General features: G+C 42.8%; 1 protein-coding gene across 8 annotated transcripts in view; it reads left to right on the forward strand.

The window, feature by feature from the left end:
- ELMO1 (engulfment and cell motility 1) overlaps positions 1-26,301 on the forward strand; it is a 581,070-nt gene that overhangs the window by 321,407 nt on the left and 233,362 nt on the right. For all 8 annotated transcript variants that reach the window (XM_021079237.1, XM_021079238.1, XM_021079236.1 and 5 more), the window contains one exon: positions 10,610-10,718. In XM_021079237.1, the coding sequence (XP_020934896.1) occupies positions 10,610-10,718 (109 nt within the window). The remainder of the gene's footprint in view (positions 1-10,609; positions 10,719-26,301) is intronic.

The following is a 26,301-nucleotide window of genomic DNA, read 5'->3' on the forward strand; positions in this document are numbered from 1 at the left end:
GATAAATGAGTGCTTTAAAAGTTTGAGACTACCTCCAGTAGTCTATAGTATATCTGCAATATAATTAAAAATGTGGTCTTGAGTAAGCCAGAAAGAAAAAGACAAATACCGTATGATATCACTTATTTGTGGAATCTAAAATATGGCAAGATGATCCTACCTACAAAACAGAAACAGATCACAGCCAAGGAGAGCAGACTTGTGGTTCCCAGGGGAGGAGGGGAGGGAGTGGGATGGATGGGTAGTTCAGGGTTTAATATTTGAAATGGATGGGCAACGGGCCCTGCTGTACAGCACAGGGAACTGTGTGTGATTGGGTCACTTTGCTGTACAGCAGAAACTGAAGAAAGATTGTAAATCAACTATACCTAAACAGAATAAAATAAAAATGTGATTTTTCACAAACAAATGCAAGGAAAGGTACGCATTTAATTTATTTACATTTAAGCAGCAGGCCGTGGAACCGTTTTCCAAGAGTGGATACTTTGGTAAGGGCTTCTCACTTTCATTCCCCTCACGGACCTGGTGTGGCTGTCCTTGGGTGTCCTGTAGGACTGTCAGCCCATTTCTGAACCATCTCCCCTAGTGACCCTATCTGGTCAGTCCTAAACCCCAGTTTGGAAATAGACACATTCCATGTCACCTAAGAAGCAGTTCAAACCACAGTGTAGAAATCACGTGGACGCCCAGCTTGTGGACTTGGAATGCCGCTACATCACATTTTCACTGCTAGACAGCAGGCATGTTATTCAAGTTGTGGTTTCCTCATCTGAAACACATTCTGCTTTGATGGCTTATGAGGACTAAAGGAGTTAAGCATGTGAGAGTTGGTACATGACAATCAGTCCGAGGGTGTCCACTGTTTTTTAACTGAGGAGAAATTCACATAAGATTAACCATTTCAGAGTGAACTGTTGAGTGGCCTTTAGTATATTCACAATGTTGTGCAAACATCACTCTCTCTAGTTCTAAGACATTAAGTAGCATCACCCTAAAAGGAAACCAAGTACCCCTTAAGCAGCTGTTTCCCATTCTCCTTCTTCCAGCCCCTGGTAACTACCAATCCTCAATCTCTCTCTACGGATTTTAACGCTTATTAATAATGCTTTATAGTCAGAGGAAAAAAATCCCCACAAAATTCAGATTTCTTTCTTTTTCTGTCTATTTTCATTGTTTTCCACATCCTTCAAAATAGGAGTTTGCTAATGATGGAAACTGGAAGTAGAGACATGATATAATTTTAAAGCAATGGTTCATAAAATGTGGTCCCAAATTAGCAGTATCTACATTACCTGGGAACTTGTTAGAAATGCAGATTCTGGAGTTCCCGTTGTGGTGCAGCAGAAACAAGTCCAACTAGGAACCATGAGGTTGTGGGTTTGTTCCCTGGCCTCACTCAGTGGGTTAAGGATCCCGTGTTGTCATGAGCTGTGGTATAGGTTACAGACTCGGCTTGGATCTGGCGTTGCTGTGGCTGTGGCGTAGCCTGGCAGCTACAACTCCTATTAGACTCCTAGCCTGGGAACCTCCATATGCTGCAGGTGTGGCCCTAAAAAGACAAAAGACAAAAAAAAAAAAAAATGCAGATTCTTGGGTTTGCCCCAGAAGGGCTGAATCATAACTCTGGGAGTGGTGTCCGGCAATTCTAGTGCATGCTGAAATTAGAGAAGCCCTGCTTTACGAGGGAAAAGGCCATGTAGTTATGCTGTAGGCTACAGGGGAAGTCCTAGAACCACTGCTTTAAATAAACCAGATGTTACCCTGCCAAGCCCGTGGGGATGCCTCCAGGTGCCTTCACACCGGTACCATCCTTGGGCCCAGGAATGCATGTACAGGTCAGGTCTTCCAACCCGGTTCCTTTGACATCGGCATCAGCTAGGGACACTTCCCTGCTATCCTTGGCCTTTGGGACAGTCAACAGAGCTGATGCCTTGGCTTCTTCCCCCAGTGACATCAGGGCCATTGTGCAGGTGCAGGCACAAGCACTGACACAAATACAAGTCACCCCTGCTCTTATTTAATCCTTTTCCCTCTTGGTGCTACCCGGCTTCCTATTCAAAGGGAGGATTTTTCAGCAGAGCTTGGCTGTGACTGCTTGCTGTGTTTCACACATCCTGCTTTTGTTGCACTATATCAAAGTGCAGGCAGCGTTTCTTTTTGGTTGATTAATGTTCAATTCGAGGTCTATTATGAACCTCCAGGCTTTAATTACTACACCATTACCCAGTCAATTCCTTGCCATTTTATATTTACGGCCTTTATTATGCCTCTGTATGTGCAATTGCCTTATTTTATTCTGGAAGGATTTCACCTCATTAGCTGGGTTTTATACCATTCTTCTCATTTGTCCAGATTGTTACTTATCTTGGTTCCCTGTGTCTGCTCTCCACTTTGTTTTTTCACCAGTCTGACCCTCTGTACCTGCTTTTTCTCCTTTTCCAGGTTTGCCTTGTTCTTTTGCCCTTGGAAACCACTCTTTAAGTTTTTGCAAACTCTTCTCTGGGTGGCCTTTTCCCTGGTGATTTGTTATGCCCACTCTTAACTAGTTCCATCTCTATTACTTTGTTTTGTTGGCCCTTCCAAAGGCCTGGAGGCCCTGCTCTTCAGCCCTGGACAGAACATGGACAGCTGCCTCTCTCTAAAGGGCCAATTAAGGATCAGGGAAGGAGCTGTTTTTCTTTTTTTTAAGAGCACGCTGCTAAAGATAATTTTTAAATGCTTTGCTAACACTCCCTCCCTCCCTAGCAATTATCCCAGTACCTCAGGAGAATTAATTAATTAATTTATTAATTAATTGATTTATTTAGGGTTTTTTGTTTGTTTGTTTGTTTGTTTGTTTTGTCTTTTTGCCTTTTCTAGGGCCGCTCCCACAGCATGTGGAAGTTCCCAGGCTAGGGGTCTTATCGGAGCCGTAGCCACCGGCCTACACCAGAGCCCCGGCAATGCAGGATCCGAGCCGCATCTGCAACCTACACCACAGCTCATGGCAATGCCGGATCCTCAACCCACTGAGCAAGGGCAGGGACCGAACCCGCAACCTCATGGTTCCTAGTCGGATTCGTTAACTACTGCGCCACGACGGGAACTCCCCTCAGGGGAATTTAGTGTTTGGTTTACTTTCTTTTATATTTTCGTAGTCTCCATCCGAGACCTGCTGAACCAAACTCTGGGGAAGCACCCAGTAGTCCATGTTTAATAAGCCCTCTAGATGATTCTGAGGTCACTCAAGTTTGCAAACCACTGTTCTGGGAGTTCCCGTTGTGGCTCTGTGGGTCAAGAACCTGACATAGTGTCCATGAGGATTCGAGTTTGATCCTTGGCCTTGCTCAGTGAGTTAAGGATCTAGTTAAGCTGTGGCACAGGTCGAAGATGTGACTTGGATCCAGTGCTGCTGTGGCTATTGCATAGTTCCGATTTGACCCCTAGCCTGGGAACTTCCATGTGCCACAGGCGTAGCCATAAAAAGAAAAAAGAAAAAAAAAAAAATCTGAGAACCGCTGTTCTAAAGAGATGCTGAAAGAACTTCAGGAAGCCCATCCACGTCAGAAATAATATTTATTCCACCCAAGTCCTTACTTTTCCAAAGAGCAAGATTAATAACGTCAATAGCAGTTATGTTGGGATTTTTGTTGTTGCGTGGGTTTTTTTTTTTTTTTTCAACATCTTTGCCCTAGAGTTATAAGAATATCTCAGTAAAAACCAGAGCTCATGTAATTATTATAGCAATAGTAGATCAGTCATCTCCCTCACTGAGTATTTGAGATGTTTCAGGCATTAAGAGATCTTTATCTCCATTTTTTTTTTTTTCTTCATTTAATCTTTACGGCCCTTTGTGGGCAGGTATTCCTGGTCTGGTTTTTTACAGGAGAGAACTGAGGTTAAGGAATGTGTATCCTCAAGTCACCAAGTGTGTTAGAAGTAGATCCGAGAAAATCATTTCTGTCCAGAGCTATGTTATCTATTCCTCAGTTACCATGTTAAGGACCTGGTCAAAGCTTTGTTATTACTATTTCAGCCTCTCCTTTTTCAGTACAAGTCGAAGTGAGTGAGTGCTCGGGGTTAAGCCCCCTGTAGTCCTGGGCTGGGTCTGTTTATTTCTGTGCTGTGTGACCTTGGGCAAATTCAACAATGTCTTTTTGCCTCAGTTTCTCCATCTTTAAAGTGGGATAGTGCATGATTTCTGCCGTGTGGTAGTTAGTACAGGTACCTTAAATGAGATAATCTGTGAAAACACTTAGAACAAGACCTGGGAAATAAATGCTCACCGTAAATGTTAGCTGCTCTTCTCTTCCTCTGCCCTCTTGTCTATGCTTGTGGGGCCTTCTCTGGGGCTCACTTCCCTCATCTGGGAAGTAGGGGCGGTGGATCAGGCGGACCAACAGCTTGGGATTCTGATTTGTTCTGCTTTATTTTCCCGCTTGGCAGGCTTTCTATAATTGTAATGTTCTTTGTTCCCTGCCCACTTAAAATCATATTAGGGCTTTGGCATATGTGTTTGATTTTTAGGGACTCGCTCAAGATTCATGATCACAATTAAGCTCTTGTGCAGCCCCCTGGAGGCAGCTCAGTGCTCTCTCTAAAGCTTCTCTCTGGCTTTCTGGGAACAGTCACCATTAGCATTGGTATATGGAGGAGGTGGCTCCCTCTTGGACCCTGAGTCTCTGTGAGAGGACCCCACGGTGGCCTTACACTTTGACCTTGAAAGACGTCTGGGACTTGATAATGTGATCTGAGGGCTAATACATCATTCTAGGGTGTTCCTTGATTCTGTTACTGCTTTAAAGGTATTCTTGTATGGGGGGGAGGCTCATTGATAAAAGGAAGGTTTCTGGGTTTTATTTATCGGTTTAACATGGGAAGAGACTGGCTTTTCCTCTGGTGGGCCAGGAGACAAATTTTAACAGAGCTTGAGGGGTTGACAGATTCCAAGGACAGGTGTCCTGTGGTGGCTGCCACTGTTCAGTGTTGATACTTTATTGCCAAAATTATCAGGCTGTCTTATTCTTTGAGGTCCTTGCTCACTATCTGTACATGTACAGCCCTGTATTCCTGTGGAAGATTCCTGCTCATGGGACTTCCTATCTTGCATTCTGGTGTAGGTAATGACGCTGTTTTTAAGCTTCTTATGCTAAAATGATGGGAGAGCCTCTGTCTTCCTTTCTTCTGTCCCCAGAGGCCCATCACCAGAGAGGCAGTCTCACTGCAGTCATGATTTTGGTTCAGTTGCTGTTAAATGTTGGCTGAGGGCCTCACAAGAATAGGAAGAGGGAGGCGATAAAGAGAAAAAACACCAACTTTGTCAAGTCTGCTTTAGACATTTTGCCTCAGTTTTTGATTTAATATGTGCCACAGTCCTAGGAAGTGGTTTTTTTATGGAACTAATGTGCAATTCACAAAGAGATGGAATGTCTTATGCACGCTCACACCCATTTGACCCAGGCTTTCTGTGTTATCCATGCTTCCCGAAGCAGCGTTGGATCAGAATTGGGGCGAGACGGACGATCCCGTCTCTTTGGAGAGGACACAGTGCAGGCTGACCCCCTGTCCTTGGTGGCCTGTGAGGAGGCTGTCAGGCTTCATCTGACCCTCAGAGTCCAAGCAGCCTGGACAAGAAGACTCCACTGATAACAGGAGATGGAAAAGCCCTAGAGGCTTACTCCAGGGCTGGCTGCAGGGAAAGCAGAATGCAGTGAACTGACCCTGGATGAGAAGAGTTCAAGAGAAAGTGGAGAAAAGTGTGACAGGGCCAACCAGCTGCATATATATCAGCAACGTGGTGCTGAGGCGAAGAGGGGAAGGGTGGTTCCCAGGACCCAGAGAAAGGCAGTCACCCAAGTATGGCGGCTACCGTTGTACTCAGCACTTAATGGTTGCTCCCAAGCCAAAGAGGCTTGTCCTCTGCACCACTGCAGAAGAAGAACTCAAAATGCATGAAAGTAAAGGCTTTGGGGACACTCCACACACAGTTGTTTACCCTGAGCAATCTTTACTGACCTTCACGGGATAAATGAGATAAGAGAGAGCCTATACCTTTGTCTAGGAGGAACTGGGATTTATAGACCCACTTCAGTGAGACAGAGGGAATTGATCAAAGTTCTCTCACCCTCTTAAGACATGAAATGCATTGAGTTTCATGGCAACGTCTCTGTGAGGGCAATTTATAAACTATAATGGGGAATGGAGGGAATGAAAATGGAAAACCTTAAAAATTGAATTCCAGGACTGACCTAGGCTATGATCTAAGCAGGTCACCTCTTCCTCTGGTTGCAACATTCTTCACGAGAGTAATAATAATATTGATCTTATGGACTTGTTGGGGATCAGTGGATAGAAAAAACATAAATATACTCTGTAAGCTTAATAACAGGCTTTATACTTAATATTGCATAAATATCCAGTGTTTTATCAAATATGCAGACAGTTACAGCTTCTTTCAGTGTGTGAAGTATTCTAAGATGAGTGATAATAGCAGGTTTTATTATTATTTTTTTTTTTTGGTCTTTTTGTCTTTGTTGTTGTTGTTGTTGTTGCTATTTCTTGGGCCGCTCCCGCGGCATATGGAGGTTCCCAGGCTAGGGGTCGAATCGGAGCTATAGCCCCGCCTACGCCAGAGCCACAGCAACTCAGGATCTGAGCCGCGTCTGCAACCTACACCACAGCTCACGGCAACGCCGGATCATTAACCCACTGAGCAAGGGCAGGGATCGAACCCGCAACCTCATGGTTCCTAGTCGGATTCGTTAACCACTGCGCCACAACAGGAACTCCGATAATAGCAGGTTTTAATAGGTACTCCCTCCATTGAGGTTTCTGTTCCAGTGTGTTTTCTCTTAAAGCCAAAGAGTGAGGAATAAAAAAAATGCAGATGGAAAACATGCTATGCTATATCCAGATGAAAGGTTTCAAAATATCTCAGGTGAATATTAATACCAGAATATTGAAACTGGATGTAGATCCATTAGTGTATGAAGTTAAAAAAAAAAAAAGAAAGCAAACTGCTACCTAGACCAAGAATCATCTCTCATTATAGTAATATCTTATTAGTAATATACTTAATCATAGTCTTTTTAAAATATTTCTGTAAGATTGTTGTCCTTAAAGCCTACACAGGCCATTTTAAAGATTTGTGTCTGTCTTGTCTAAAGAAATCATTTGAGTAGGAGAGTTTATTTTCCTTGAGGTAGGTAAATATGATAAGATGGATGGTATATTAAGAGTAAAGAGAAGGGCTTTTCCAAGTTGATTTACATATTGATTACTTAAATTACTCCTTAATTTAGTGCCTGCTAATAAACAGTGCCTCAGAAATGTTTTCAGAACATTTATTGGCTGCAGTAATTCTACCTACAGTGTATTCAGATCACATCCTCATTAAATATTTATGTGCTCATGAAATGTTAATAGAACGTTAATGTGAAATTCAAGGGAATGTCTTCGCTGGGAGTGGGGTGCTGGCTGAAAACTACCTGTCTCCTGTCTTTTCTTTATGTTCTGTCTTCTTCTTGCTCTCTCTTTTCCCTATTCATCTCCAAATCATCAAAAGATTTACATTTGCTCCTTGATACGGCTGTCTCGGGTACAAATATTTTTAAAGAGAAATAAAGGTTCACTGATTGATGGGCGTTTCGTTGCTTTTCCCTCCTACTTTCCTGAACTGGAAATCCTGGTTCAAACCAGAAAGGATTTTCCTAAAAGGAAGAGGGGGATTCAGGCTCAGGCAAATGAAACTGTCCACACTCAGGCAGACTTCCCAAGGAGACCGCGAGGAGGGGCAGGGCCTTTTCAAGGACTCCAGCGCTGGTGCTTCCTGCGTGTCAGGAGAGGGATTTAGTTGGAGTTGATGACTGGCTTTCTCAGAGAAAAAACAGCCAACTCAGGGAGTTCCTCTTGTGGCGCAACGGAAACCAATCCGACTGGTATCCATGAGAATGTGGGTTTGATCCTTGGCCTCGCTCAGTGGGTCAGGGATCTGACGTTGCCATGAGCTCTGGTGTAGGTTGCAGATGTGGCTTGGATTCCGAGTTACTTGTGGCTGTGACGTAGGCTGGCAGCTGTAGCTCCGATTCGACCCCTAGCCTGAGAACGTCCATATGCCTTAATGTGGCCCTAAAAAGCAAAACAAAACAAAACAAACTCAGATGAGGTCTTTGTTAACGATAAAGAGACTGTAAGGAAGAATTTCTATCAGTTTCTATCATGAATCCCAAGGACAATAAAGGCTAGCTTCATGCATAATTATTTACGTAAGCTGCACGCAGTTGAAAAGTTCCACAAAATGAGATGGTTCATCAACTTCTTGGACAATCATAAGGGTGATAAAGCGACAATGAGGGAAGCTTCAAAAACTGACCCTGATGCAACAAGTGGAACTGTTTGTGTTATGATAATAAATATGGCTAGGTATAAATGCAGTGCTGGAAGGAACATTCCCAAATGGAAATAGTTGATCCGTTAGTTGGATGTTGTCAATGCACACAATAATTGTGTGTGTGTGTGTTATTGTTACGATGTTTGTGCAGAAAACAACGGGAACACATGGAAATCCTCATCCTTTGCTTTTAAACCATTCACCATAGACCGCGCTCCCTCATGTTACTTCATTACTTGGAGTCAAACAACACTGTCAGTTACTTTTCCTTCTTCCCCTTTTTCTTCTCTCCTTCTTCTTCCCTCCTTCCAAAGAGCCTTCCTTTTACCTCTTCCCAAAAGCCTTCCCTTCCTTGCTCTCTTCTTCCTTGTCTGCTCTCCTTGCCTTTTGTGATCATTTATGGTGTCTAAGCCGCCCTCTTCTCTGCCAGGGACGCTCAGGCCATCCAGAAGGATTGCACGTTTACTATGCATCTGTTACACCTGCAGATCTCTTCAAAACACATCAGGTCACGGGGCTCACGTGTCTAAGTCTCCTGGTTAGCACCTCATGATCTGAGAATGACACCCCACACAGCCCTGTGGCCCTGTCTCACCTCTGTGCGGCTCTGGCTCGCTCGGCACCCCTCAGGCTCCTGGAACACAGCTGCTCCCTTGCACGACTCCAGACCCCTCCACATTGCAGACCAGGCAGTGTACGGAGGATGTGTCTGAAACAGAGGCTCTGTCCTTGATCTCTGCCTGGAATATCGTTTCTCTCGGACTTTGGCATGGCAAGCTCTTTCTCATCCTGTGATTCCCAATAGTCACTTGATTATCTGCAGTCTCTTCTCCAGGCCTTCCCTGTCACTCCCTACCACCTCAACCAGTTCCTTTTTTTCATAGCCCTTGTTATAAACTGTCATCACCTCCTCTGTTCACTCTGTCTCCCTCAATTAGAAAGGACGCTCCAGTAGATCAGGGCCCTAGTCTTTTTCTCCACCTTATGGGGCCTCGGCATTTCCCTGGTAGATAATAGGTACTACCAACTGTTGCTACTGTTGATTGAAGGAATAAAGCACCCTTTCTGCCACCCAAGAGGTCGTAGTCTAGGGGAAAAACAACCTAAGTCGGTGCACAGCTACGTTGTAAATTCAACTGGGAGCCCCACTACCACCACCACTCAGGGCAGTGAAGATCTTGAGGCTGTATGGGACAACGGAGGATGTCCTGTACAACTGCGCAAGTTGGAGGTGGCTTCAAAGCTGGATCAGCTGATAATTCCCTTTGTCGACATAGGAATTTGAAGCTTAATAACCTTACTTTATTTTTTTTTCAATTTTGTGGGTTTTAGAACAGCTGGTTAATGGCCCTTTATTTTTGAAATGTAGTAACTTGAAAATAGAGTTTTGTTGTCGTGTTTTACTTTTTTGTTTAACACGTGTGCAGAATGGCTCCCTTAGTTACAGTAGGAATATCTCAAACTAGCTTTAGGAAGGAGGAGAATTTATTAGATGGACCAAAGCATTTTCAGAGGAAAGTTTCAGCAAAGACCCATAAGGTTAGGGATGTGGCTTTGCTGCAGGAACAAGTGGGACCAGCCTCTTAAATGCTCCCAGGGCTGCCACTTCACTCCTCTCTGTTTCCCTTGGCCTTTTGGCTTGCTTTTCTTTTGCTTGTTTGTTTATTGCAGGCTTTCAGGTAGCTCCTCCACTCACACCTCTTGGGTACTATCAACAGATTTGGGCCAATTTTAACCTTTCTGTGTGATAAGTCTCAGGGAAGGGCTCTGGTTGGTCCAGTTTGTGTCCATGGCCCTTAGGTGTGGTCCAGTCAACTAAGGCAGGGACGAGATCTTGTAAGAACATGGACATTCCCGTGGGAAAATATGTCATTGAATGTAGAAGTCCAAGTCATAGAAGGAGAGTTCCTGTCCCCAGGAAAGGGAAGACGCGGCTGGAAGGACAAGAGCGGAATTTTATCACATAAGGACGAGTCTCTATTGTGCTGTTTTGAAAAACTCTCCATGGGCAGCTTTGTGTAAGTGGAAACCAAAGAGCAGACTGTTCTCTTACGGAGTTGAAAAAAAGGTTTTAGGAGGTTGAGAAAACATGAGAGAATATACATCAAGTGCAATTTCATTCTGCCCCCGAGAACCTTAGATTGGTGATCTGGACCAGACCTGTTACAGGAGAGCCAACATTTTTTGATGTTTTTCACTGACCGACTTTCCTTTCTGACCCATTCCTTTTCCTGCTTGCAGATCGTGCTTGAGAACAGTAGCCGAGAAGATAAGCATGAATGTCCCTTTGGCCGCAGTAGTATAGAGCTGACCAAGATGCTGTGTGAGATCTTGAAAGTGGGCGAGCTGCGTAAGTACACATGTTTCGAACCCGGGTGTGAAGCTTGGCTGAGACCCAGCTTCCGGGCAGTCCCCTGACCCCACCCCCACCCCCAAGGAGGGAGTTTGCAAGGTGCTCCCAGCCGTGCACCAGCATTGCTGTGACGGAACAGTCTTTGGCTTGGGTTTCCAGTGTAGGTATTTCTGCGAGTCTGCTCTGGGAATAAACATTATGAAAATCTACTAGAATGGGAAAATGTGCGGATGTTGTGATTGAATTTCAAATATTATAGAAATGAGTATGTATTAAGACAGCCTTGCCTTTCAGACTCTGTTGAGGAAAAAGATCTGTGGATTTCTTTTTAAAAATTCCAGGTTTTAATACCCAATAAATCATTTTCTTTTTCCTTTTGAAACAATTTTTCTCCTACAAAGAAAAATTGGCTGCCTTAATGAAATCCCCTTGCTTCCAGGATCTGACTTGTTTAGAATGTTTTCTCTTAAGAAAGAAGGAACAATTGAAGAAAATGGGTATCTGATCATGAAAAATGTGGTGAGAGAGATGCTTATTGCTTTTTCTTCCCTATATTACAAACTTTAGACGAGGATACCTAGAAACAGCGGGTCTGATAGTTTTCTTGCCTTTTGCTCCCTGGCATAAGTTAGCTTTAACCTGTTAAGTAAGGCAAATCTGATTTCATCTGACCGACAATCATTGTCAACATTGAGTCTCCCTATACAGGCTGCCTTCCATTCCCTCCAACAGCTACAGAGCAGACACGCATATAAGTTTTCCCTTGTGGGCTTAATAACATGGGCACCAGAGAAGGCTGTTTAGACCAGAGAAACATCGGGTGTTTGGTGTTACTGTGAAAGTATAAATATCCAGTCACCTGCTTGAGAGCTAAAATAATGGTCTGAAATGATTAATGGGAAATCTAATGATTGAATTGGAGAGGGGGTTATGTTTTATTTACAGATCAATAGGTTCTTTTATTTTAAAAATATAGAAAAAGCTAAGATTTTGAGTCTATTTGACTAAGCACAGCAGAATTTATCCACCTCCAGTGTGGGTGGGTGGAGAAGCAGCTGAAGCTGACATGGAACTGCCATGGAAGTTCATTGCTTGGGAGCCCAAATTAGGGGCATTTTTGCATTAAGAGAGTAGCAGCGGACCTGAGAGGTTGCTGTGTCAATCCACGCAGGTTCACCAATCACCAACGTTAACCTTTCAGTTTACCTGGGTCCTTGATGTGAGTTATCCCTCCTACTCCGCATTAGACTGACTTGAGATTTATGTCTGCTGTGTCGCTTTCTGTGCATTTTGCTGAAGGATTAAAGTCTTGAATCCAACAAATCCCCCCGAATTCCTCTGTCTCATAACCGTGATAATTCCAAGTTTATTGCAATTTGATGGGGAAAACTGTAGACCGCCACTTGCTAAAAAGCATTGCAAGACCATCCAGGATTTTCAGAAACTGGAGGCCAGTCATGCTTTGCTTGTCTGGTCCTTCTTGTGTCCAGGTTACTGCCCTGTGACATCTTTTTCTTGCCCCTCCTTCATTTTCATCTTCCCCAGTGAAGATTGGCTCTCAGCTGTCATCCTGAAGGCAGCAGAAGGTACACTCTTGTACTCCGACTGACAGATCCAGCTTTCTACTCTTCTCCTTTGCCCAACCAACATGTATCCATCATGCTAAAGGTTAGCTCAGCACAGAGACGTGGTGACTAGAGGGAGAGGTTGCGGACAAGGGGCAGCTGGGTTCTGTCTCTGCCACTTACGATCTCTGTGTTCTCGGGCGACACACTCGCAAACTTCACTGGGCTCTCATATTCCCACATTTTCCCCAGAAATAGATTCGTAGTATTCGGGGTGCTGATTTGAGTAGTCGTATGCATTTTGGCTCGATCAGAGGTAACCTTAGTGGCTGAAATTGCGGTGAGAGGAGTGGGAGGTGTACCGTGGGGGTAGATGGTATTCAATCTAGAGGAACTAACTAGCACACGAAGGCCAAGTTCCGGGCTGTGTGTGGGCAAGGTAAATGTGGATCTAATTGGGTCTCTCCTCCCTGTCAGTGGGGCCCCATCTGGTGAGCAGACAGGAGCCTTAGTGGCAGGAGGCTGAGCAGACAATGCTGCTCAGGTAAGTGTCAGCTCTGTGCTTTGGGGGAGGGAATTGGTACCAAATGGGGGCTGACCTCTGGCTGCTGTAGAAATGCCGTCCCAGACCTTTGAGGACCCAGGGAGTCAAGCCAGGAACCAGGACAGAATCCCATTCCTCTGGGCTGAGATAACAGAGTGGGATCCCTGGAGGGCGCCAGATGCTTTTCTTGCACCATATATTATTCCAGAAGATGAGAACCTTCTGCTGCAGAGCAGGCTTCCAACATGCTGCCAGTTTGCTTCGCACCTGGTCAGGTCTGGTCTCCACAGAGAGGTTGGGCTTGGACAGCTGGGACCTGACATATTCATGGCAGGCTCCCTTCATCTAAGATGACAAATGCATTTACTCATTTGTTTCATAAAAATCTACTGATTGCTGACAATGAGCCAGGGACTAGGATGGACACTGCAGGTACAAAGTCAACCAGATATGATCTCTGTTCCCCAGAGTCTTCCAATTAAGAAAGTGTAAGAATGAGATGGGACTGATATTTTTTCCTGTGAGTTATAAGTGTGCCTATGTACACACTCACACTATCTGTTCCAATAATTTTTCCAATGTTTTGATAATTTGAGTTTTTGGGTTGACCCATGCTCACCATCTACTGACGGCAAAGGCTCTTCTTGCCATTTTACAAGGCCCCCCAAAGACTCCCACATTTCTGAAATCTGCCAAACTAGCTGTTTTCAGCTCATGAAATATTAAAGGATTGCTCTATTCTGATTGAGTGCTAGACATCAAATGATGAAACACCCTGTAAGTAAGAGGAAAATTGCTTTTTAATGGATTGCCTTTTGTTCATTGCCATATTAAATAAGTTACTAATAGGAAAAGTAAATCTGAGTGCAGTCTTGTGTTGGAGGAGATATCTATTTTTCTTCCTGGGAAAATTAGTTTTACATACAAATCCATCTTCCTTTGGTTTGTGTGTGTTTTCTTTTCTCCATTTCTAAGTTCATGGTTCTTCTCAGATATATGTTAATGATTGACCTGGACGGTATGGTCATGTTACATCTATAAGCAAGCACTGAAGACTGAAGAAGTACCCAATTAAAATTCTAACTGATTTTTCACAAAAGTAGAAAGATTCAATTTCCTAGAAAGGCTTTGTCTTTTGATTTAATTTAAGGTCTGTAGAGGAAACCCATTTCTGAAATACCAATTATATCTTGGTGCCTAAAGCAAACATATTAATGTTCAGCTAAATTACTAATACCAAATATTTATGCACAGGGTTTTTCTGAGATTACTTTTTAAAAAGCACTCTTTTTCTGCATCCCAATTATTGACATTGTAAGATGCAAGCCTTTAATAGTGTGGTCCAAAAAACAATGCCGGTTTATATTCTCAAAACACTTTATGAAGGTTATTTAATTGAAATCTCTAACACCCCCAGGAACAAATCAAAATCAATAGCATCTATGTTTACTAATGAAGAGAAGACTTGCACTGACTGCATATTGTCTAAGGTTGCTGAGCTCAAACTGGTGTTCGGGATGCCCAAAGAAGGGTGCAGACAGAAACACCACAGTTGAGTGTTTGCATTTTGGTATCTCAATGACCTTTTGTGAATCACAGCGCAGCTACTCATCGGATGCCTTGGGCTTGCTTCTTCTCTGTGCCGAGCTTCTGGTTCCTTATCCAGAAAATAAAGATGCTATCTGCTGCACATAGTTATTGGCAGGATTAAATGGGATAAAGGAGGTTGCTTTAGTTGGAAGATGGATAGTTTTGTTTTGTTTTGTTTTGTTTTGTTTTGGCAAGTGATAGGATCTTACACTTTCCATGAACATATTGCGAGTTACACAGGGGGAGGGAGTGCTCTGGTGTCAGTGGCCCTGGAACAATGTCCCTTGTTTCCTCACTTTACCTTCTGACTAAATCTTTTTAAAAACCTGCTTTCTTCATGAAGCTCGTTGGAGAGTGAGGCACTTGTGTTCTCTTAGGTTCAAGTTTGAAAATCTCCAAGCAGAATGCCGTGGTTGATCAGTATGTAGCCTCAGATCGCCATGGCCTGGGTTGTAGGATAGGCAGCCCCTCTTAGAGGCAAAAGGTTGAGGTAGGAGGGAGCAAGGTTTCAAAAGAAGAGGTGTGCGTGAGTGAGTGTGGGGTGGGTGAGGGTGAGGGGAAGCAGGGAGGGTCCCCTTACCAGGGAAGGGAGGCATAGCCCAGACAAATCCTTAGATACTCAACACCGCGGTGAAGTCCTTACGAGGAAACCCAGCTCCTAACAGGAGCTACACATGGTAACTGCTGTTTTTGTTATTATCATACTGTCTCCCAAGCAATAATAAGTTGCTGAGGAATGGAAAGAAAACCTGATTTCCGGGTACAAATAGGTTAATTACTCATCCTTTGGCTATGTAGCACCTCATCCAGTTATACTGCAATTACAGGTAGAGCTAGGATGTTTATTTTTGTCTCTCATTCATTCACTCATTCATTCCAGAACTAGGGCTTCTGTCCTATGAGTCAGGGTCTTATTCCTGATGACCAGGACATAGAACACACGCTCCATCCTCAAGCAGCTCACTGACTGGAGAGTCTTTCACATAAACACATAATCATAAAACATTTTGCTATTTGTGACATTAGTGTAAGTTATACTGATGTCACCAGGAGGCAGAGTTCCGTTTTTTTTCTATTCACGGGGAGCCAGGCAGGTTGAGGAAGGGGAGCATCTTGGAAGATACATCTTCCAAGAAGAATATTTGAGTGTGTGGAATCACAAATATGACGAGAAGAATAACCAGGCAGGCGGGGGTGTTGTGTGTGCGGTGGGTGGCAGCTGTTGAAGATTCCAAGCAGGGAGAACTGTAGGTGAGGAGACCAGGAGGTTTAGAGAATCCTGCAGTCTGCCCACCATGTCCTCGGGTTCCGCCTCCTCAGATTCAACCAATCCTGGCACCCATCCCCCATGGATACTGCAGGACTGTACTTCGGTGTGGCTAAAGCGGGAGGCTTGAAGGAGCAAGCGGATGGAGGAGGGGCTGACGGAAGAGGAAAGAGTCCGAGTGTCAGGATGTACAGTGCACAGTGCACAGGAGTTGGAGCTTCGCCAGGCAGTGGGAACCAAGAGATGGATTTTAACAACAAAAAAGAAATGTTCCAGTCCCCGGCATAAAATCCTAGGGTTGGATTGTGTTTTCTGCGTGTGACAAGAACTCGCAAGCATGATAATGTACGGTGCTAGACCAGAACAAGCTTACCTTACTCTAGCCCTGGCCCAGATAATCCTTCAGCTGGGAAGCTTTCAGCAGCAAGTGCTTGAAATCCTAACTCAAAATGGCCCATGTAAGAGCATTTACTGAATGTCACCATTTCAGAGATTAAGCTCATCCTACGTGGCTTGGTTAACTGTTCAGTGATGTCATGGAGGACCCAGGTTCTCTTCGTCTTTTAGTTCTGCCATTCTTTTCTTTTTTTGCTTTTTAGGGCCACACCCACCGGATATGGAGGCTCCCAGGCTAGGGGTCCAATCGGAGCTGCAGCTGCCAGCCTCCAGCACAGCCACAGCGATGCCTGATCTGAGCCTCGTCTGTGACCTACACTGCAGCTCACGGCAATGCCGGATCCTTAACCCACTGAGTGGGGCCAGGGATCGAACCCACATCCTCATGGATGCTAGTCAGGCTCTTTACTGCTGAGCTACAGCAGGAAATTCAGTTCTTCTGTTCTTGGTGTACCAAATTTGTCCTCATGCTGGTAGCAAAACGACAGCTACCAATACATGGTCCAGGTCAAAAAGAGGCTGTTTCTTCCAGTGATTCTCTTTTAGGTGTGCAGAATTGTTTCCAAAAGCCCTTCAGATAAGATAGGGTACATTTGGGTGATATGGCTGTAGACCCAAAGACCCTTCAGCAAACTTTGTCTCATGTATCATTGGCTCACACTATGGCCTGTACCCATGCCTGACCCAGGCTTTGAGAGGGGGAGTGGAACCTTCTGACGGTCAGACCAATCATTAGCTTCTCCCTAGGTTGGAACCAGCCTTCCCTGAAAGGCCATAGCATGGTAGGTAGTTGAGGAAAATTGAGGTTCTGTTAAGATTAGGGGGAAAAAAGCTACTTAAAACCCTTAATTCTGTCCCTTTACTTTAAAAAGTATTTTCTGCGTTTTCCTTACTGCTGCAAAAAACTATGACAAATTGAAGCCAGATTACAGCCTTCTGTCATTTTGCCTTTATTGGGAGTTGGGGAAATGCACAGTATTTTTTTTTTTTAAGTAGCAATATCAAAGGTTGCAGAAAAATGAAATTGAAGTTTGATTATAATGTATTTCATTTTTCATCACCGCAGTGCTTGGGCTCCACTACCTTACTTTGCTTTTAGCAAATGGCTATTTTCACTTCCTCAATTATGCTTTTGTGTGGGGGTTATTCTCAGGTGTGCTCTGAAGGGCAGACTGGACTTACGTTTGCGACTGGAGCCTTCATATTTCCCTGAGACAATTTGGCCATTTTCACCTGTTTGACCATATGTGTAATTGGATTAAAATTTAATAACTACTTCTCTTTAAAAAAAAAATGAGAACAAAGTCTACATCACACATTATGAAAATGTTCAGCACTCCCTTTCTTTGTCCTCCAGTAGAAATATTTATTATAACACAGCAGTGGTGCTGAGTGAAGCACCTTGTGTAATTCATCACCCAGAGCCTCTGCTTTAGCGAGTAAAAAAAAAAAAAAGAAAAAAACAAAGATGGGCAATCTGAAGGACTCTTCGGAGAGCACAGCAATGAAAATAGACACTTAATTCTGGGACACTGGTGTTTTTGTACTTTGAGAAATACCATCCGTCACTTTCTTAGAACACTCTGGCTAAAGAAAACTCAAGAAAATGAGCTTTTAACAATTAAACCTCTTAAGGACATTTTTTTTTCCCTCCTAAGACTATGCTCCATGGAAAGTTGAAACTCTCAGATCTTGACTCTGTCTTCAACGTATATATCCTACTTCTTCTTTCATATTCTACTTCAGCCTTAAGTTTAATGTAAAAACAGAGAAGAGCTGTTCAAGGGCTGAGCCTGGGTTTAGAAAGTTACATGCACTTTCAGCCCCAATTTAAAATGTCATCAGAGAGTATAAAGTCATTCCCAAGTAATTGTTTCGAATAGTTACACAGTTGGTATCAGGATTTATACTAGAGGTATCATAAGGCAGAGGGTCTGAATGTAAGTGTCTTATATTCAGAATCAGAAGGCCAAGGTTACAGGCATAACTGATTTTGTCTTCGGTTAAGGTGGTTAAGCCATCTTGCTCCTGAATTTCCCACTTGTAACCTGGGCAAATTATCATCATCATCATCATCATCATTCTCCTTTGAGAATCAGATGAAGAATGTAGGTTCAAGTGTTTTTCAAGAGACACCAAGATGTAGCCCAACCCGTAACGTATTTTAAATTATAGGCAATAAAACTCTCCATCTAGAAATCCCTGAAGACACAAAGGAAAAGCTGTTAGAATTAATGTAATTTAGAAGAGTAGCTACATAGTGGATAAACAAAACTCAGTAGCATTTCTACATGTCAGCAGTAATTGGTTAATTATAAAATGTATAAAAAGGGTTTTTCTAGCAGCGGCAATAAAAAAGCAAACTGCTTCAGAATAATCGTAACAGAAGATATCTTGGACTCCTGCGAAGAAAATTGTAAGGCTTTACTAAGACGTGCAACACAAGTTTCAAATAAATAAATAAATAAGCAAATGGTTTCTTCCTGGTAGGAAAACATTAAAATTGTGATCAAGATCTGATTTCCCCAATCAGTGGGCAGGCTCATATCTCATACAAAATACCCGTGGGATCTAGGATGGAAACTTCAAAGAATGACTGTAGAGCTCATTTGGAAGAATAAGGAGGTGAGAATTGTTAAGAAATAGACCTGGTAAAGAAGAACAACAAAAAATGGGCAGAAATATATATATATTCCTTTTTCAAAAACATTTTTGGCAAGAAAGTCCAAAGAACTCATTTCTGTGTACCTTTCAACCCGGTTTACCTACTGTTGTGTTAACATTTTGCCATAATTGCTTTACCATTTTCATTCTTTTTCTCTCTGCATATACTCACATACATATATTCACAATAGCCCCTAGCTTAGGAACTTCCATATGCCACAGGTGCAGCCTTAAAAAGACAAAAAAAAAAAAGTGATCATGATAGGGAGTATGTGAAAAATGTGAAAAAAAATAAGTTCTATGGCAGAAAAATTTTTCATATAATTTAAGGAAAAAAATCAAAATAAATAAAATGATTTTTTTTTTCCTGGCTGTGCCTGCTGCATATAAAAGCTCCTGGGACAGGAGTGTAATCCATGCTACAGCAGTAACCTGAGCCACCACAGTGACAAGACCAGATCCTTAACTCACTGTGCCACAAGAGAACTCCAATAAAAATAATTTTAAATTGAATCCAGCTCTGGCCTGTTATCTCTTAGAGCAGTAGGTCCTAGGAGCCCTGCCAAGCAAGAAGCTGCCCAGGATGGCTGTGGGGAGGGAGGTTCAGGGTATCCCTGGAAGAGGCATCATCAAGGAGGCAGGGATGAGAGCCTGGCTTAGAACATCTGCTGGCCAAGGGAGGTCTGAGAGAGGTTCACAGCTGCCTGCCACCTCCCCACTGCAGATCGGGGGGAGGGGGGGTGTGGTCCAGCTTTCATCACTTTCCCTTCTGTTCTTCTACCATACTGGGGATGTGGCTTACCTAAAATCCAGTGATTATACACATGGAAGACTATGGGTTTCAGGACATACAGCTTCTTCTATAAGTAGACACATCATAAACAAAAAAAAAGATAGACATCAAGTGACCCCAGTAGATGAAGGAAGCTGTTTGCATGGATGGCTTCTTCACTCCTCATTTGGGAAATCCATCTAGTATTAAAGTTACTGGTCTCACTTCAAAAATGTGAAGTGCGAAAACCATCTCCCCCTAGTTCTGCAGATGTCTGTCTCTTCCAAACCCCGGCCTTAGACCCACCAGCAGTTTTCCTCCAGAGCATTGGTCACCATCCCTAACGTTTACTGTAGGAGTGTATTGCACCAGGTTAGGCGCTAAAAGGTCCTAGGATGTTGTAAAAGTTGACTGTTCATTTGCGAAGGATGAAATTCGAGGGAAAGTATAAGCAGAATGTTGGAAGATTCAAATAGATGGTAAAGTGAAATAAAATAGATCAGGAAGAAAGAAAGGACTTAAAATAACAGAATCAGAATGCCAGCCTGCACTGAAAGGATGATGAAATGCTAAGTTATAAGATTTTTAAGACCAAAATACACATGAGCAAGGCAGAAACAAACAAGTAAAAACCCAGAAGCATACCCACAGCTTCAGTCTTTAACACAATTCCTACAGTGTCCAGTGGACCCCAGAGTGTCTCCATTGGTTGGGAGAGCAGCATAGGACAGAAAGCTCTTGGATGCCTTGAACAATTTCTCATCCTTAGCCTGAGGCCTGTGGATGGAGAGATTTTCCTGGTTGCTGGAGTGGATTAGGAGAGAGATGCCAACAGAAATCTCCCAACCCTGGGCACTTGAACTTCAAAATCAAAAACCACTTGTTGATTCAAAGATAAATGAATGTCTTTAAAAAACAAGACCGCGACCATTTATTTGGTGCTTTCTATTTGGCAGGCAGGTCCTTGAGGTCAATTTTCTGTTTCAGCTTAGAGCATCTTGATTTACAAATGCAGAGCCTAGAACTCCAGAAGAGTTGAAGTAGACGGAGGTCACAAAGACAGATGAGTTAACTGTTACGGGGACACTATTTAAAAGGAAAAGCGCAGTTGACTTTCAACTACTGTGCCAAACTCTCAATCACCGCCTTCATTTTTTTTTAAAAGAATGTCCTGTATTCCTAACAGACTGTAAGCCCTTTGAGGACTAGACTCAGAACGAATTTGTGTTCCATCCTAGCCTCTGATCTAATGCTTTGCGTAAAATCTGTATTTAATAAGTATTTCCTGCATGAATAGAGCAGCTTTCTATTTGCTTCAGGGTCAGTTCCAAAAATATTCTTCAGACATCACTTAATGTTTTAGGATCTCTGTGTTTTACCCCTAAATCTCTCAAACAGCATCCGTTTTTCTTCTCAAGTAAGTGAGAATGAGCGATGCAAAAGGGCTTCTCTTCGCCCTTCCCCCCACCTCCTCCCCGTCCCCCTCCTCAGGGTAATTTGGTGAGAGAGCCTTCTGGGTCCAAATTTGGAGTAAAAAATATCAACACTACAGTATGTTCCCCAAAGAGGAAAAGAATTATCTATTTTCAATCTTGTGTTTCAGAACACACAGCTGTGTGACTTCCTAATTTATTATATTCCCATCTGCCTCCAGAAAGCTCTCAGCTTGCTTCTTTTTTCCTAGCCATCCCCTTGGGATGGGAAATGGGGCAGACCTCAACCAGTCCAGAATTTGGACTCCAGCGAGAGGCCAGTAACTGCTCCTCCGTAGATGCCTCCTGTCTCCTGTGCGAGCAGGTATGCCCCACCACGAGTACCCGAAGGGAGCCAGGCCCCCGTGAGACAGCTGCTGTCGGTTAGGAAGCCAAGCTGCCAGCTTCTTGCAGGTCAGGGCCACCTGCCTGTGTGTCTCTCTGGAGTGTGGTCATTCCTGACTCTAGAGAGCAGGGCACGGTTTTGTGGCCCAGCAGTCAAGCCCGATGTGGCTTCCCTTAATTGAGCTTTCCAAGGGTTTTGGCCACAAGACCAGATTGCAGCTGTGGCCTGAGCATCTTTAGAAGTGTGAATCATTTTTTTTTTTATTCCTGAAGAAGTTATTTTGAGCTTTATAATTTCTATTTCCATGTTGTTTTTTTCATAGAGTGAGTAAGGAGAATGACTTGCATTTTTTTTTTTCTTTTTCATAGACATCTGCTGGTTTCTTTGCTCTTCTGTCTTGTATAACTCAGGCCAGTGATTTCTGAACTTCACTGCATGTTAGATTCATGTGGGGGAGCTTCTGTGGATAGAAATTCCCTCCATGGAATCCAGAAATTAGCATGTTTAATAAACTCTCCAGTTCATTCCTAGGCAGCCAGACCGGCCTCTCTAAGATGTGGCAATGCCTTTTGAATGCCTTTTCCTCTCCTGTGATATAGTCTGGATCATGGTTAAGTGGTAATCTTTATGAGGTGGGAAGAGCTCTGGAAGACCTGGATTCTAATTCTACATCCACTACCGACCAGCTCTAGACAAGCCTCTTATCCTAGATGGTCCTCAGTTTCCTCTGGTGAAAACGTTGCTATTGCCCAGGTGGCCACCAGATCCAAACTGCAGTGCCAAGCAAGGTCCTCTTTATGTACCCAATTCGGGGACCCTAACCTTGGAATTAGAGAGCTAGAACTTTGCCATCGTCAGTTCTCGCAGGATGTATGTCTAACCTAGATTGGTTAGTGGATTCTGTGCAAAAGCAGTGAAGAGATGCCCAAAGACCTTGTGAGGAGACTTCTAGTGATAAGGCAACAACCTCCCATCATGGACCAGAGGACTTGCAGATATGAGTGCTCTTACCTTTTGAGCATAAAATTGAATTAAGTGTGCTTTTCCGCCTCTGATTTTTTTCCTCCTTTGAAATATCAGATTTATTGCCAACAGAGTCCTTTGAGAAGAATTAAACTTTAATTTTGCCAGGAAAAAAAAAAAAAAAACCCCACATTCCTCTCACTTTATTCTTCCATGCCTAGCTGATTTCACACTGTCTTTTCCCACCTTGGCATCCTCTCTCCTGGCTTTGGTGGCTCTTGCCACCATGGCACAATGGGGCTGTTGGGGGCTGAAGCAGATGCCCCGCCCATTTTTACTTGGAAAACAGGAATGTTTAAATAATCCTAAAACTTGGAAGAAGACACAAGGCTAAATCCAAATGCTGCTTAACATTTCTGCAAGTCATACCTCTCCCCACTTTGAGAAGCACAGCTCTAATTGTTCTTTGGCTTTATTGGTTATCTCATGGTTTGAGGAGTTGCTTTGCAGTGGAGCCCATAGAATCCTACCAAATTGCACAGACCATCCCAGCTTGGCCAGATCAAAACTAATCTTGCTGCTCTTCTGTGTGGTTAATGTCATCAGAGGAAATCTCAAATTTAAGGCTTAGGGGAGTTGATTAATAGTTTTGATCAATTTTTTTGTTTTGGATTAGGAGTTTACCTTAACGAATATACTGTAACAAATTCCTTCTAAAAATGAGCTACTGCTGTGGCTAGGGCCTGATCCCCAGCCTGGGAAGTTCTGCATGCTGCCTGGGCAGCCAAAAAAGAAAAAAAAGGTAATACCGTGCATGTTACTTTGTAACCTGATTCTTTTCACTTAGGATGTTACCAACTTCTTTTCTTTCAGTAAACAAATTCACTTACAGTTTATTCAAATTTTAACAGTTGAATAATATTTCACTTCATATATTTTATATTATATATGTATACACACACACACACACATACATAGATTTTTTTCCATTATAGATCATTACAAAATATTAAATATAGTTCCCTGTGCTATATGGTAAATTCTGGTTGCCTATTTTATGTATACTAGTGTGTATCTGTTAACCATCCTCGTTTACTCCCCATTCCCCTGTCCTTTATAGTAACCACAGATTTGTTTTCTATTTTGTGTATGCATTTATTTGTATTATTTTTTATTTGTATTTTTTTTTTTTTTTGTCTTTTTTTGCCATTTCTTGGGCCGCTCTCGCGGCACGTGGAAGATTCCCAGGCCAGGGGTCTAATCGGAACTGCAGCTGCCAGCCTACGCCAGAGCCACAGCAACGCAGGATCCGAGCCGTGTCTGCAACCTATACCACAGCCCACGGCAACGCCGGATCGTTAACCCACTGAGCAAGGGCAGGGACCGAACCCACAACCTCATGGTTCCTAGTCAGATTCGTTAACCACTGCGCCACGACGGGAACTCCTGTATTATTTTTTAGAGTCCACATATAAGTCATATCATATATTTGTCTTTCTCTGTTCAGCTTATTTCACTCAGCATGATAACCTCTAGGTCCATCCATGTTGCTGCAAATGGCAATATTTCATTCCTTTTTATGGCCAAGTAATATTCCATTGTGTCTATGTACCACATCTTCTTTATCCGTTTATCTGTGGATGAACATTTAGATTGTTTTCATGTCTTGACTATTGTGAGTAGTGCTGCTGTGAACATTGGGGTCCATGTGTCTCTTGGAGTTTTCATCTTTTCTGGATATATGCCCAAAAGTAGGGTGGTGGATCATAGTTAACTCTATTTTCAGTTTTTTAAGGAACCTCCGTACTGTTTTCCATAAGTGGCTGCAATAATTTGCATTAAAGTGGGGCTTTTTTAAGAGTGGAGGAAATTTTGGCACTTTTGGTGCTCATAGGAGAAAAGACACGGTAGAGAGGGAACATGGATGGGGGTAGAGAGCTGATCTTTGTGGCTATATCTTTGCACACCTCATCAGTAATTTCCCTAGTGAAATGTCCTCTGATAGATCCTGAATCAAAGAGCACATACATTTAGTATTTTTTCAGCCGAATGGAATATATTGTCATTGTTGAAAAAATTTAAATGCAGAGAAGCAAAGTAATAATTATCCATCATCCTACCCAAGATAGATTGATATATATCTTTTTCCATTATAGTGAGAATAAACCTTAATATTTAAAGTATTCTGTCCTTTCCATTTCTTACATTGTGACTATCCTCTTACAACAATAAATATATAATTATATATGTCACTGCCTGATGGATGCTTAAATTTCATTTTGTGGATCAACTATTATTAATTTGCAAGATGCTTAATACAGAATATTTAGGGATGCTTCTATTTTTTTGTGGAAATAGCCCTCTAATGACCATCCTATAATTTGACCTGATTATTTCCTGAGATTTAATTCTTAAGTAGAAGTCCTATGTCAAATGAAATTTTGCAGTTCTACAGCTTTTTATTCCTTTACAGTTTACCCATGGAAAGGTTGAAGCATTTGCACTCCACTGAGCAATCATGTAGATTTACACATACGGTTTAACACAGTTTTTTAAACTACTGAAAAGACTCAGGGGTAGAGGAAGGAACCTAACTGGGATGGTGGGATCCGGAGTGATAACATGAAGGGAGATGTTCAGATAAGTAGACATATGTCTAATAAGATACATTATATTTGAGAGAGTTTTGTGGATCTAGATAGGATCTATGTTTGCACAGCACAGCCACATTATGACTTTCATGAGCCCCAGGTGCTTTTGCCTTTGTGAGCGGCTTCTCTGTAAAACAGTATTAAATTCGTAGTTGAAGACTGCAGAGTCATAAAGATGACGATCATCCTGGCTGGATTTATTATTATATGTTCATTATTACCCGATTTTTTTTTCTCCTGATTTTCAAAGCAATTCAAATGAAACTTTCAGGGCTTGAACGTATCATGGATCCTCAGAACCGTGGCTGCCAAGCCCCATGGACAGATCAGCCCTGATTATGTTTCTCTATACTTCTAAAACTTTTAGTAATGAATAGATATTACCTATGCCACAAAAAATAAAAAAATAAAAGAGAAAAATGTCAGACTAAAATGTATAAATATCCCTGGTCTCTAAATAGTTTTGCTTCACTTGACCCATGAAGGGAGGAGATACCTCTTCGCTCATATATCCCGCCCCGTTTCTTCATTATCAGTGGACGGTAGTGGGAGACTTGCTCACGGTAAAGGAGAGGAAAAGTAAAAACTCACTAGCTTCCCTCCCAAACTCGCTGCTCCTTCTGATCCACTAACTACCCAGTGTCCACCCAAAACTTGACGTCATTCTTCGTCACAGCCTCACGTCCACAGCCAGTCCACGGCCAAGTCTTGTTGGGTCAGCACCTAAAGGTTTCTTTCTTTTTTTAAATTGATAGATAATTGACATGTAACACTCTGTTAGTTTTAGGTGTACAACATATTGGGAAGAGATGCTGATATATGTATATAGTGAAAAATGGTGATCAGAATGCATTTAGTCAACACCCAGCACCTCCCATAATTACAAATTTGTGTGTGTGTGTGTGTGAGATGAGAACTTCTAAGATCGTCTCTCTTAGCATTGTTCAAATATATACTACTGTTCACTCAGCGTTGTTATCTCTAGTCACCACACTGTACATTACAACCCACTGATTGATTTATCTGATAACTGGAAGGTTGTACCTTTTGACCACTGAAGATTGCTTCTGTCTCCTGCTTTTTCTGTGTTTCCACTGCCGTCATCCTAATTCACATCACTATAGTACTGCCTCCACACTTGGCCCTTCCAGTCCATCCCTGCGCCATCCTGCTTTTATCTAAGGCTTAAATCGGATCTGTTTAATCTGATTTACCAAAATGAGACGGCTCCTGTTTTCTCTCAGCGTTAAGTCCAAATGTCAGGTTACTGCCCCCCCCCCCCGCCTTCAGAAATCCCAGTGTGACGTTCTTCTCTTCACTCTGGACCTTTGCACACATGGCTCCTCATCC

The sequence above is a fragment of the Sus scrofa genome, chromosome 18 (genome assembly GCF_000003025.6).
Source record: "Sus scrofa isolate TJ Tabasco breed Duroc chromosome 18, Sscrofa11.1, whole genome shotgun sequence".
In the NCBI taxonomy this organism is placed as follows: Eukaryota; Metazoa; Chordata; class Mammalia; order Artiodactyla; family Suidae; genus Sus; species Sus scrofa.